At 27.6% G+C, this 11872-nt stretch overlaps 2 protein-coding genes across 2 annotated transcripts; one reads left to right on the top strand and one right to left on the bottom strand.

The window, feature by feature from the left end:
• Positions 1-216: 216 nt before the first annotated feature.
• LOC127289059 (chromatin modification-related protein MEAF6) lies at positions 217-4779 on the bottom strand. Its single transcript, XM_051316817.1, has 4 exons — positions 4490-4779; positions 3615-3818; positions 3286-3322; positions 217-1036 (listed from the first exon to the last, which is right to left on the bottom strand). Exons 1-4 carry the CDS (start codon positions 4559-4561, stop codon positions 711-713), a joined length of 639 nt encoding a protein of 212 aa, XP_051172774.1. The 5' UTR covers positions 4562-4779; the 3' UTR covers positions 217-710.
• A 2753-nt stretch (positions 4780-7532) lies between these two features.
• Positions 7533-11864, top strand: LOC127289058 (gametocyte-specific factor 1). Its single transcript, XM_051316816.1, has 4 exons — positions 7533-7827; positions 10530-10656; positions 10932-11079; positions 11394-11864. The coding sequence occupies exons 1-4, from the start codon at positions 7720-7722 to the stop codon at positions 11590-11592; spliced, it is 582 nt and encodes a 193-aa protein (XP_051172773.1). The 5' UTR covers positions 7533-7719; the 3' UTR covers positions 11593-11864.
• The last annotated feature ends 8 nt before the right edge of the window (positions 11865-11872 follow it).

The following is an 11872-nucleotide window of genomic DNA, read 5'->3' on the forward strand; positions in this document are numbered from 1 at the left end:
ATAATAATAATAATAATTTAGTAAAAAATTAATCCACTCGAACTTTTGAAAATATTTTGAAAAGAATAAGAATGTTTAATAAAAAAAAATTTATTGAAATGAAAAAAATATTGTATAATTGATTGATAATGAATATTTTTAATGAAAATTGTCTTGTGACGATACATTCTTAATTTTACAATTGCTTTTGCATAATATTTAAAATTTAATTTTACTTAAAAAAATTTATGCATATATGTATAAAATTTCGTTTCAACATTCATTTGTTTTTACAAAATTCATAAATTAAAGTGGTAATACTGAATATCAACATAAATATTAAAATAATATTATACATATCTATTAATTTACACAATACAAAAATTAACCGCTTTTAATTTCCGCAATGTTTGTTACGTTTTTCCTAACTATGTGTTAATCGTTTTATAAATCCATCAAAATATTTTTAAAAAAAATTTTTATTTTAAAATTCCCTTTATTCCATAAAGAGAAATTTCAATCTTTCTAATTGTATTTATTCATATTTATATCAATTTTTTTTTGTCGCCAACATTTTATAAAAATGATCGTAAATGTAGAGAAAAAAAAGTAACAAACATTGCGCAGACGAAATTGGATTTTATCCTTTTAAAAAAAATTACTTAATTTCAAAGAATTGAAATTAATTATTATTTAGTAGGAGATTTTTTTTACACATTATATAGCTATAATTATCTATTTCTTGATCTTTTATTATTATTTTTTTTGGCATTATTTCCTGATCGCACTTTATTTGTCTCTTTATTGTTAGTAAGATTATCTTTTGCTGGAGCAATAATGTCTAAGCTACCATTTGTCACTGGTCCATTAGAAAATTGTGTATTGGCATCAATACTGCACACTGTTCCATTTTGTGAGTAGCCACTTGAACCGGAAGTGTGATTTTTACCACTTGTTTCTTTACTATTACCAGAAATCACATTCGAATTATTAAAATTACAATTATCCTCACTGCCACTATTGCCAATTTGCGATTCTGATTCACTGTAACGTTCAACTGTAATTAAAATAATTGCAATTAATAAAATACTCAAATATATCATTTGAAGATATAAATTTGTCCCTTTACTTCCATAATAATTTAATTCAATTAAAGTTGAATTATTTTTTCGATTTGTGATTTCATATGTAAATATTCTCCGCAGGTTTTCTCGCAAAATATTTGATGCTAAAATTTTATAAAGAAAAATTTATTTAACAATATGCGCAAGAAATAGTTTCAGTTACTTACTCTTTATTCTCACAATTTTAACGCCAAAACCACACACTATAAAATTTACATATTTTAACTTTTATATAATATTGTGAATTTTCTAGTTTATTACTTTCCTACTATTTATTAGAAATCTAATATTTACACAAAAAATAATAAACAGAAATTAACAAGCATTAACTGTATATTGGAAATAGTGTAAACTATAATCAAGTGAAATGTGTAATTCAAACAGGTAATAATGAAAAAAAAAACAATCATTCTTCTAAAGAGGCAATAAAAAATATATTTTTTAAATTCATTTTAACCGTTAATAATTTTCTGACATAAATATTTAATTTCATTTTATCACTATAACGTAGTCAAAATTTTAGTCACATTGAAAATTATATGTAATATCTATATGTCTCGTTCAACGACGCTTACCTTTAAGATTTTTTGGAGGCAGCAGAAAATAATAGTGAAGCACAAAGTGAACTAAAAACAATATCAGCAGCTCCAAAAACCCTTAAAGGGTTACATACCTTTATGTCCACAAAAAAATGAGTGATTTTGTTCATTATTTATATCCGTTTCATTAAAACTTTATTAAAATAATGAACATTGCATTAAGTAGTATATGTTTCGAGATCATTTTAACGAGTTTAAAATTTAATTAATGTTAATAATTATACAAATAAAAATTTGTTTATAAATAATAATTCGCACAAATGAAAGTTTAATTAAACATAAACTCCGTCAAATGAGATTTTCTTGAAACTGGAATTTTGATACGTGAAAATTCTTGTGATTGAGGATGAAATTAAAATTATCTTCCTTATCCATACCTCTTTGACTTTCGAATATTTTTTTGTATATTTTTCATTTTCCACTCCCTCGTTAATAGTTTTTTTGTCTACTTATTAAAATTCCCCCCTAAATTAATGTTTTCTTATCCTTTCGTACTTCCGTCTCGATACCTATTAACTTCTGTTACCTTATTAATTTTAATTATTTTAAGGGGTTACAACCTGACATTTTATAAAAATTGATTTATTTGCTTAATTTTGAAGCCTACATACTTACTATAGTATTTTAAGCCATTATTTATTATAATATTAAAAAAAGAAAGTTATAGACATTTGACTTTTTAAAACCTCAAAAAAAAAATTTTTTTTCAAAGTGCTCCCATTTGATCAAAAAAATTTTTTCTCAAAGCGGATACGTCACACGATAGGCAATAATGTAGTCATTGCAACTTTAAAATTGTCATAAATAATAATTGGGAATAAAACATGTACAATAAGAACAAAATTATAACTATTAAATTTTGTTTCGAAAGTAATTATTTATTGAACCGAAACTCGTTACAGTTCGTCACTAATTTAAAAAAAATCTAACTTAGAGTCTCGCGCGAAAATTCTATTTACATAATATTAAAGACCTCAAAATTAACTTTACAGTGACATATTAAATTAATCATAAACTAACAATTACTATTCTTTTTCACTTAATTGAACATAGAGAAATTAAACAAACACTTGTTACACTACACAAAAACAATTATTTAATATCTCTAAACATAAGAAATAAAAGTTTCGTCATGCAAAAAATCTACATGTTTGTGAAATTCGATTTTTTTAATTGCACTAATACTAAAAATTGTTTACAAACATAAAAATTATATCTAGTAAAAATTCATTAAAAACAAAATGCATAAAAAGCAAGTAGGATCAATTGGAGGTATCGTGGTAATATAAAAAATAATTCGATGAACTCACAATTTTTCGAAACATATAAAAATAAAGGAAATATTATAATTAGTTCTAAACATGTATATGTATAATCAAGAAGTAAAATATATAAAATAATATATTTTACAAACGTTATAATATAATAGTTCGAAAAGAATTTATAATTGATTTCCTTTATTATTTATATAAATTATACCACAATTACCCCGATGGACCCTAAATCAAATTCTCAACAACAACTCTTTTTTTTACTGACTTATATTGACATCAATAATTATGAATATCCGTTCATGTCCTTACTTTTATCTTGTGTTGTGTCCACTAAACCACTAACAGCCTGTAACAGAATAAAAAACGTTTTTCAGTTTACATAAAACATTGATATCAAATATATTAATCCATTAAACGCACAAATGCCCCAAGATAACGAGTTTCATGACAATCCGAAAAATGTTTGGGCGCATGAATTTCCAATAAAAATCATTCATTTTGAATTTCAATTTAAAAGTATTTTAATAGAAATAATTATTTTTTATTAACTATTTTCAATCTCGATTTTGAGTACTCTGCTTCAATTTGACTGTTGTTCATTAATTTTTTATTTTAAAAATTCAAATTGTAATACTCACTGCCATAGATGTGATTGAAGATTTTGAGAACAATCTCTCAGCTTCTTTAAATTTTCTATTTCGTTTGTCTGCTTTACTGTTTGTATTCTTATTGCTCGCTAAATATCTATCCCATCCTCGAATTATATTGCCATATAATTGTGTATCCTCTAAATAGCTACCTTCGAAAGCATATATTTGTCTTTCTAAATTTGCCAAAGTATCCTGAAAATATGTATGTAGATATTAAAATTTACCAGAATTAAAAAAAGAACTAAGAAAACCCTAAAGAAAATACTAAACAACTTTCTTTTTAAAAATGCGTAAAATAGCCACTTACAATTTTTATGAAAAGTAAAATATAAGATAAAAATTAATAATATAAAATGTAAATTGTATACTACGCAGAAATTTATTGGTTAGGTTTACAAAATTGTTTGCATTCAAATATTTATCATTTTCAAGACAAATAATACTTGTAAATATCAATTTTATTGTAAAGCAAAATTATCCAAACGCTTTTCAAAAAATTTTAAACAAAAAATTTCTTTTCTTTTGAAAAAATTTGCAATTTACACAATGGAATTTATTTTTTTAATTTTACTATTTTTTTCCCTAAAATTCATAAAAACAAATGTTTGAAAGTTTTATAAAAGCAGAAAATTCATTAAAATCCATACAATTAAAATTGAAATGTCAACTTAAACAAATTTTAAATATTGCGTCTTTTATATTGTTTTCGTAAACAGAAAACTGACTGTTAACGAAATATGTTTACATATAGACAGGAAGTTGATTTTTAAGTTTTATTTTGTCTAACAAAGATTAACACACACCCTTAATAGAAACAATTGTAAACAATAATAATTATTGTACAATTAAAGAATAAAACTTACGGCAATTTCTGCTTTTCTTTTAACAAGTTCAGCTAATTCTGCACGAAGATCTACAGTTGGCTTTGAAGACATTTTAAATCTTCTTTTAGACAGTTCATTAATATTAAAAACAATAATATATCTAAGGAAAAAAAGTTGATATGAAAAATTTACTGCAAGTTATCGAACAATATTTTACATATTTGTTTATTGACACTAAATAAAAACACTGTATTGTTTGCTCAGTAGGCTCAGTATATTTGGAACAGATGATATTCTCAAACATTGACAGTAACAGCGTTGGGTAACTTATAAAATTTATGTGCATCTTGCGCAGGGTTGTGAATGAGACAAACTGTTCTCTGTGAGTACAGAGAAACTTCGAAATCCGACATTTGTGATTAAGGGTACGGTCACACCGCGAAAGATAGCGAGGCTACCTATACCTATAATATAATATAACGTATAAAGGCGCTTGTATACCTCACCGATCCCGAGTATACTTGCGTCGTGTACCATTGGAGTAAAAGAAACAAAAGATATTTTCGTCTCTTTTACTCCAATCGGTGAGGTATACAAGCGCCTTAAGAGTGAGAGAAATAAGAACATTTTTATTTCTCTTACTCTTATACGTTATATTATATTATAGTGTCTTAAAATCATAAACCAAACTTTTTGTTCGAGATTAGTATCAATGCTTTGATGACGTCACTATGATTGCCAACCAACACGTCAGTCACGCAACGCAAACATTTAGGAACATATTGGAGAAAGGCCTTTAAGGAGAGTCCAGAATTGAACGTCGACGTATCATTCTAACTTTGTCTCTCCCATTGTCTGTCCATAAGGCCGACGCGTCGCTATCAAAGCGTCGACGTTCAGAAACCACCTATTCTGGACTCTCCCTTAGGCTGCAGTCCCATGGCAGCGTTTTGCGTTGCGTTTTGACACTAGACCCTGAGTGTAAACATAGCAAACATATATCTGCATCTCTTTTACACTCATGGTCTAGTGACAAAACGCAACGCAAAACGCTGCCATGGGACTGCAGCCTTAGGATCTCATTGGAGACGCACCATAAGGCCTTTCTTCAATATGTTCCTAAAGGCCTAAGCACAATAACAACATAATCGGAATCGCAATCGTAAACGGAAGAATTAATAAGAGAAGAACAACAATATATAACTCTCCTTCTCTAACCCATTCTTCCGTTTGCGATTGCGGTTACGTTTCTATTCTGCTAAAGGCCTGAAACATAACCGGAATCGTAATCGTAAACGCAACCGGAAGAATGAGTTAGAGAAGGATAGACATATTGTTTGTCCTTCTCCAACTCATTATTCCTGATGCGGTTACGATTCCGGTTACGTTTCTATTCTGCTTAGGCCTTTAGGCTGCAGTCCCATGGCAGCGTTTTGCGTTGCGTTTTGTCACTAGACCATGAGTGTAAAAGAGATGCAGATATATGTTTGCTATGTTTACACTCAGGGTCTAGTGTCAAAACGCAACGCAAAACGCTGCCATGGGACTGCAGCCTCAATGTTTGCGTTGCGTAACTGACACGTTGGTTGGCAAGCTCAGTGACGTCATCAAAGCTTTGTTTAGGCTGTGTCATATTATGACGTCAGAAGCCTGGAGGGACAACAAACGACACAATGTTATTCTTATGGGGAAGAAAATTTGTTTCCACTTTCATCAATTTTATTCATATTTTAAACATGGAAAACGCTGTTGACATATAATAAAATTAAAATGTGTGTTGATAATTAATTTTGTTATATATTTGATTCAATTGCATTGATAGATTCTCTCAATTCGTGATAAAATATAAATTTTGAGGTTAGGGGTGTTTGTTTACTAATCACATTTTACATTTTAACAACATTATTAAACAATATCCAGTATGCATGTTATTAAAAAAGATATAAAATATATATTTTAAGTGGGAATTACCGCAGCAGTAAAAGATTCAAGTTAGTAAACAAACACCCCTAACCTCAAAATTTATATTTTATCACGAATTCAGAGAATCTATCAATGCAATTGAATCAAATATATAACAATATTAATTATCAACACATATTTTAATTTTATTATATGTCAACAAGCGTTTTAATTTTATTTAGTAGCTATTTAATTGTAAAAAAAGTTTCCATTAAAAATCTCTTAAAATTGAATTAATTCGATCTAAGAATCTTGCGAATATATGACTTTTCCGAAATTCAATTATTTTTAAAATTATTAAAATTCTTTGTAAAAGTAAATTGAAGTAAATGTAATAAAAATGTTTTTAATCCTATTTAAGTAAAATTCAATAATTTAAAACATTTTAAAAACTCTTCAAATTGTCATAAATCACACCAGTTTACAGTGAAATTGCCAATCGTACGAAACATTTTTTTTATTAATATGTGTTTTTTAAGTAAGAAAAACATATCCTAGAATCGACTCTGACGTCACAAGTGACAGAGCCTAATGCCGTTTCCGAATTGAGATTTTTAGCACATTTTTGATAAAGTGATATACTCGGGAAGTATGCAGTATCCTTTTTTTCACTTTATCAAGTTTGCGCTAAAAATCCCAATTTGGAAATGGTCTAATAGAAAACTCAACCAGAAGAATGAGTTAGAGAAAGACAAACAATGTGTCTATCTTTCTCTAATTCATTTTTCTAGTTGCGTTTACGATAACGATTTCGGTTATTATGGGTAGCCTCGCTATCTATCGAGGTGTGACCGCACCCTAAAGATGCTTTTATACATCCAGTATTTTGGTGAAGCAATTGGCTTGATTAAATTTTCACGGTTGTATCACTGAATTTGATTGACTCTGACTAATATTCCATATCCACCGTGAAAATTGAATATTTTTAGAGTGCTAAAAAAAAGAAGTGTGCTAAAAATCCCAATTCGGAAACGGCCCAGCCGATTGCTTGACCAAAGTACTGGAGATATAAAAGCACCTTTAGGCAATCATCCGGTTTGCATCCATCTTGAGTTTTCCCCCACTCAACTTGTAATACCTACACTTAACTTCGCAACCCATGCCTGACCCAATCCGACTCATTCTCCTTATTCTTATTGGCAACTTTAAGGAGTCAATATAGTTTCAGAATTTATTAATTAATTTAAAGTTAATAGTAAAACTATTATTTAATTTGCCTTATTACTTAGAACTAAATAAAGTTTAAATAAAATTTATTAATTAGTCAAAGTTTTGAAAAAGTGATTGATAAAATACTGTAAAGTATAATGGATTGTTCTTATTTAGATAGAAACACTGTCGTTCAGTGCCCGTACGATAGTAACCATAAAATTGCACAGTCTAGAATTCAGATACATCTTGTAAAATGTGAAAAGGTACTTAGTGTATATTTATTTTAAACTTTATTTTCTCTGAGAAAAAAGTCATCCAAAATTTAAAGTTACTGGATTGGCTTAAACTTTTGTACATTTTTGTTTTATATTATATATGAGAGTAACAAATCCCTAAAATATTAACTCATTTAACACTTATTTTCAAATCCGTTTAATGACAAAACTTTATGGATTTTTTAAAAGGTGTACTTTTTAATTCCAAAAAAAGTTTTAAAAAAACAATTTTTTCAAAATTAACCCTTATTTTTCATTTATTGGTCCTTTTAAAATTTTATTGTCAATTTCACAAATTAAAATTCATAAACTTATGTTAATAATATATTATCCACATAGCACGGCTTCTTGCTGTGAGGTTACTGTAAGGATATTTGTAGGGTTTGTAAGGTTACCGTGTAAGCCTGCAGCAAACTTGAGGTCATCTTAAAACTTCCGCCTTACAGTAAGGTCATGGTAAGGTTCTATAGTAAGCTTACACGTTAAGATTGTAAGTTTCCTGTAAGGTTGCTGTAAGGTTACTGTAAACATAGAATGTTGTTAATAAATAAATTTTATTAATATTTATGCGCAGTAGTTTTACTATGGCACATACAGCTGCGCAGTAACTTTTATTTAACAAACCCTATTGGGGTTCATAAAGTACTTTACCAAATATAAGTATAATTTAAAAAAAAATTATAATATAATTATTTTTAATATATTTTCATATTACTTTATGTTTACAGTAACCTTAAAGCAACCTTAAAGGAAACTTACAACAACCTTACCGTGTAAGCTTACCTTACCTTACAGCAAGAAGCCGTGCTATGTAATTTAAAATCATTTCATAATAAAAATAATTTGAAGTGGGAAAAAGGGGTTAAAAATGAAAAATAAGGGTTAATTTAAAAAAAATGATATTAAATTTTTTTTTGAAAAAACTTTTTTGGCATTGAAAACTTCATAAAAAAGTTTCAAAAAACTTTATTTACAAAGTTTTGTTATACAGATTATAAACTAATAGTCTTTTATAAAATTCAGTTTTATTTTTATCATAGTGTAATATAATTGTTTAAAAAAGTAGAAGAAAAAGAAGATCTAATGGTTTCAAGTAACTTTAATAAAATTATCGATTTTTTAAAATTTTATGATTATAAAATTTTCCCCAGCCTGCGACAACTTTATGGCAAGCTTACGCTGATAGCTTATGTTAATAAAATATTTAATAGGAAGGTCACCGTTTTGAAAATAAGCTTTTAATGTAAGCTTATCGTAAGGTTGGAGCGCAAGGTTCCTCTCCACGTTACACTATCGGTCAGAATTGTGTGACCATCCTTTTTTTGATAAATGAAAAATATCTTAAACATTTTTAATAATTTTCTACTGAATGAGAATTACTTGTAAACATGTGTAATTTTTTTCTTCAAATATGGAAAATTGTACAAAAAAAATTGGAAAACTTATGATTTATTTTTTTGTACCAAAACCCGTCTTGTAAAAAATATATAAAACTTCAGGGTTCATATACAGAATTTGGAAACCGTACAAAAAATATGAAATTTTAAAAAGTTCCTAGAAATCGTTGAAAAAGCTTGGAATTTTTTTTATTTCTTGAGACTTATCTACCGTGGATGTACCAGTTACCGTCCATGTCCCAGTATCCGTCCGTTTTACAAATATCTCGTATAGTAATTTAAATTATTTTTTAACAATAATTTATTCCTTTTGGCACGCAATCGACTTATTAGTTTAAGTAAACAAATAAAAGAAAATAATTTTTTTATAAATGTTATTTTTAAAATTAAACTGGACGGAAGCTAGGTTTTAGGTGGACGGCAACTGGGACATCCACGGTATAGCAGTTAAAAAATAAAAAAAATTTTAATTTATATAATTTTTTAAAAACTGTTAAAATCTAAATAAGATGTCTAAACGAAAAAGTTGTGTAAAATTTTTAAATAAATTAATTAATTTATTAATTTAAGAGTCATTCATATTCAGGTGTCAAAAAATTTATGTAAAATATAGAAGTTAAAAAAATAGATTTGCAATTTTTTAGGAATTTTCTTCAATTTGACCTTGAGTACATCCAGAAGGTCTAGAATTTCAATTACAGTTTTTTTGTACGAACCATGAACTTGAAATTTTTTCGGGCGGTGGACCGAGAAACCGGAAAATGATAGAGAATTTCTTTCGTGACCTGGAATTTTGAAAGTTTTTATTGAAAATTTGCAATATTGAATTAAGTATCATTATTATAATTTTATAGAATAATTTATTTTTGAAGTTTTTCATTGTGAACGGGAAAATTATTTCACGACTGAAAAATGACGGGTAATTTTTTTTGTTAAAAAAGACCTGTTTCGAATTTTTTGGTACAATTTGACAGCTTGCATTTTTGAAATAAAAAATTAGACGTTAATGCTTACAAACAATTCTTATTTTGTAGATAATTACTATTGAAATATGCCTAAGAACTAATATACCTAAAGTTCTGAACGTTCAAATGAACGAAATCACTTTTCTGATCTATAAATCAAATGAATAAAGTCATTGCGGCCTAATTTTTAATTTAATTAATTTTTTTACGATTTTTATCAATTAATTACGAGAAATTAGTAATTCCCATAGTCCCCGACAGGCATTCAAATAGACAATAACAGTCACATAAATAGACAGTGGGTTAACATTATGTTTCTTAATCACAGCAACATCCAGAAAACTTTAGAGAGATTTGCCCCTTTAATGCCACTCATCGTTTTCCGAAATCGGATATGCAGGAACATATAAACAACTGTCCTTCACAACGACATTCGCAACCTGAGCTATATCAGAGTAAGTTTGTTTATATTATTTATTTATATTAGATATCTCGAATATGTATTCCTTACTGCTCGTTTTATTTAAATCAACTTATTGTTAGTATTATAAAACTTAAAATTTCCGACCAATATTGAAAAATAACGAAAGTTTCGAATTGATGTTCCATCAGTTTTAATGGTTTTTTTTTGTTTTACAATGTTTTTGACATCGGGTACTATGTAGATTCCCATGTGGAAATTTTCAATAGGGTTGATAAATGGAAAATAAAAACAACCTCATATTTACAGAATATGTTAATTGCGGCTCGATCAAATCTTGCCCACCATCTGAAATAGACATTGACGAGTGTTGGGAGGATGATAGCGATTCAGTTTTTAAAGCAGATTCAAGCTCATATTTTAATAATTCTGCATCATATGTCAGCAAATATGAAAGGTATTTCTTATATATTTTAAGTTAAATTATATTAACCGATTAAGGACGGGATAGACATTTCTTATATCTCACGAATCACCCTATCGAACTTTTTAAATGTTGCAAAGTAAGTGTATAAAAGGCAAGGAATGATGTGAAGGCAAAAAAAAGATAAGTTGTATATTTTTTTTAAAATCTTAGTTTAAAAAACATTCAAGTAAATAAGATTTCTATCCATAGGTGTGTCCTTTTCTTGCTAACGTTCGCACAAAACATATTTTTAATGAAAAAATTCTTTTAAATTGTTGATAATTAAATCCTTAATTATCTTATAGATTCGAAGCTAATGTAAGAGCTCCTCGGGGATTTGCTGAAGTAGATATGTTGGATTCCTCTGTAGGAAGTTCAGCACTGGATGAAATGGGTTCGGTGATAAGTTCAGGAGGAATGGGACGTGGATCAGCAACAATTAATAGAGAAAAGATGCTTCAAAAAGTTGGTCGCGGCAGAGGAAAGCCAAAACATTGCGATTAAACTATTCATAACATAAAACTAAAAAAAATTAGTATAATAGTAATATACTAAGAAACATATATTTTTCTATTCATTTTTTTTCAAATATACATTTATATGTATTATCAGAAAAAAATATTTTTTTATATTTCTTACCATTCTGTATTTTTTGTTGACGCCACGCAATTTTTATTTCTCGACTTTCAAAAAGGCGCAAATAACGAAATAATTATTATAATTATAATTTACAGTTTATTTGTAGATGAATAAATCTGAAATTCATTTTCATTGAATTCGCTTA

Source organism: Leptopilina boulardi, unplaced genomic scaffold (assembly GCF_019393585.1).
Source record: "Leptopilina boulardi isolate dan_hultmark-lab unplaced genomic scaffold, ZJU_Lbou_2.1 LbouV2_399, whole genome shotgun sequence".
NCBI classification, from domain to species: Eukaryota; Metazoa; Arthropoda; class Insecta; order Hymenoptera; family Figitidae; genus Leptopilina; species Leptopilina boulardi.

Coding starts and splice junctions, on each gene's coding strand:
- LOC127289059 (XM_051316817.1), bottom strand. CDS start 4,561: ATGTCTTCAAAGCCAACTGTAGATCTTCGTGCAGAATTAGCTGAACTT. Junction 3,819..4,489: donor AAAGAAAAGCAGAAATTGCC/GTAAGTTTTATT, acceptor ACATATTTTCAG/GATACTTTGGCAAATTTAGA. Junction 1,037..3,285: donor GGACACAACACAAGATAAAA/GTAAGGACATGA, acceptor TTTTAATTACAG/TTGAACGTTACAGTGAATCA.
- LOC127289058 (XM_051316816.1), top strand. CDS start 7,720: ATGGATTGTTCTTATTTAGATAGAAACACTGTCGTTCAGTGCCCGTAC. Junction 7,828..10,529: donor ATCTTGTAAAATGTGAAAAG/GTACTTAGTGTA, acceptor TCTTAATCACAG/CAACATCCAGAAAACTTTAG. Junction 10,657..10,931: donor GCAACCTGAGCTATATCAGA/GTAAGTTTGTTT, acceptor TCATATTTACAG/AATATGTTAATTGCGGCTCG.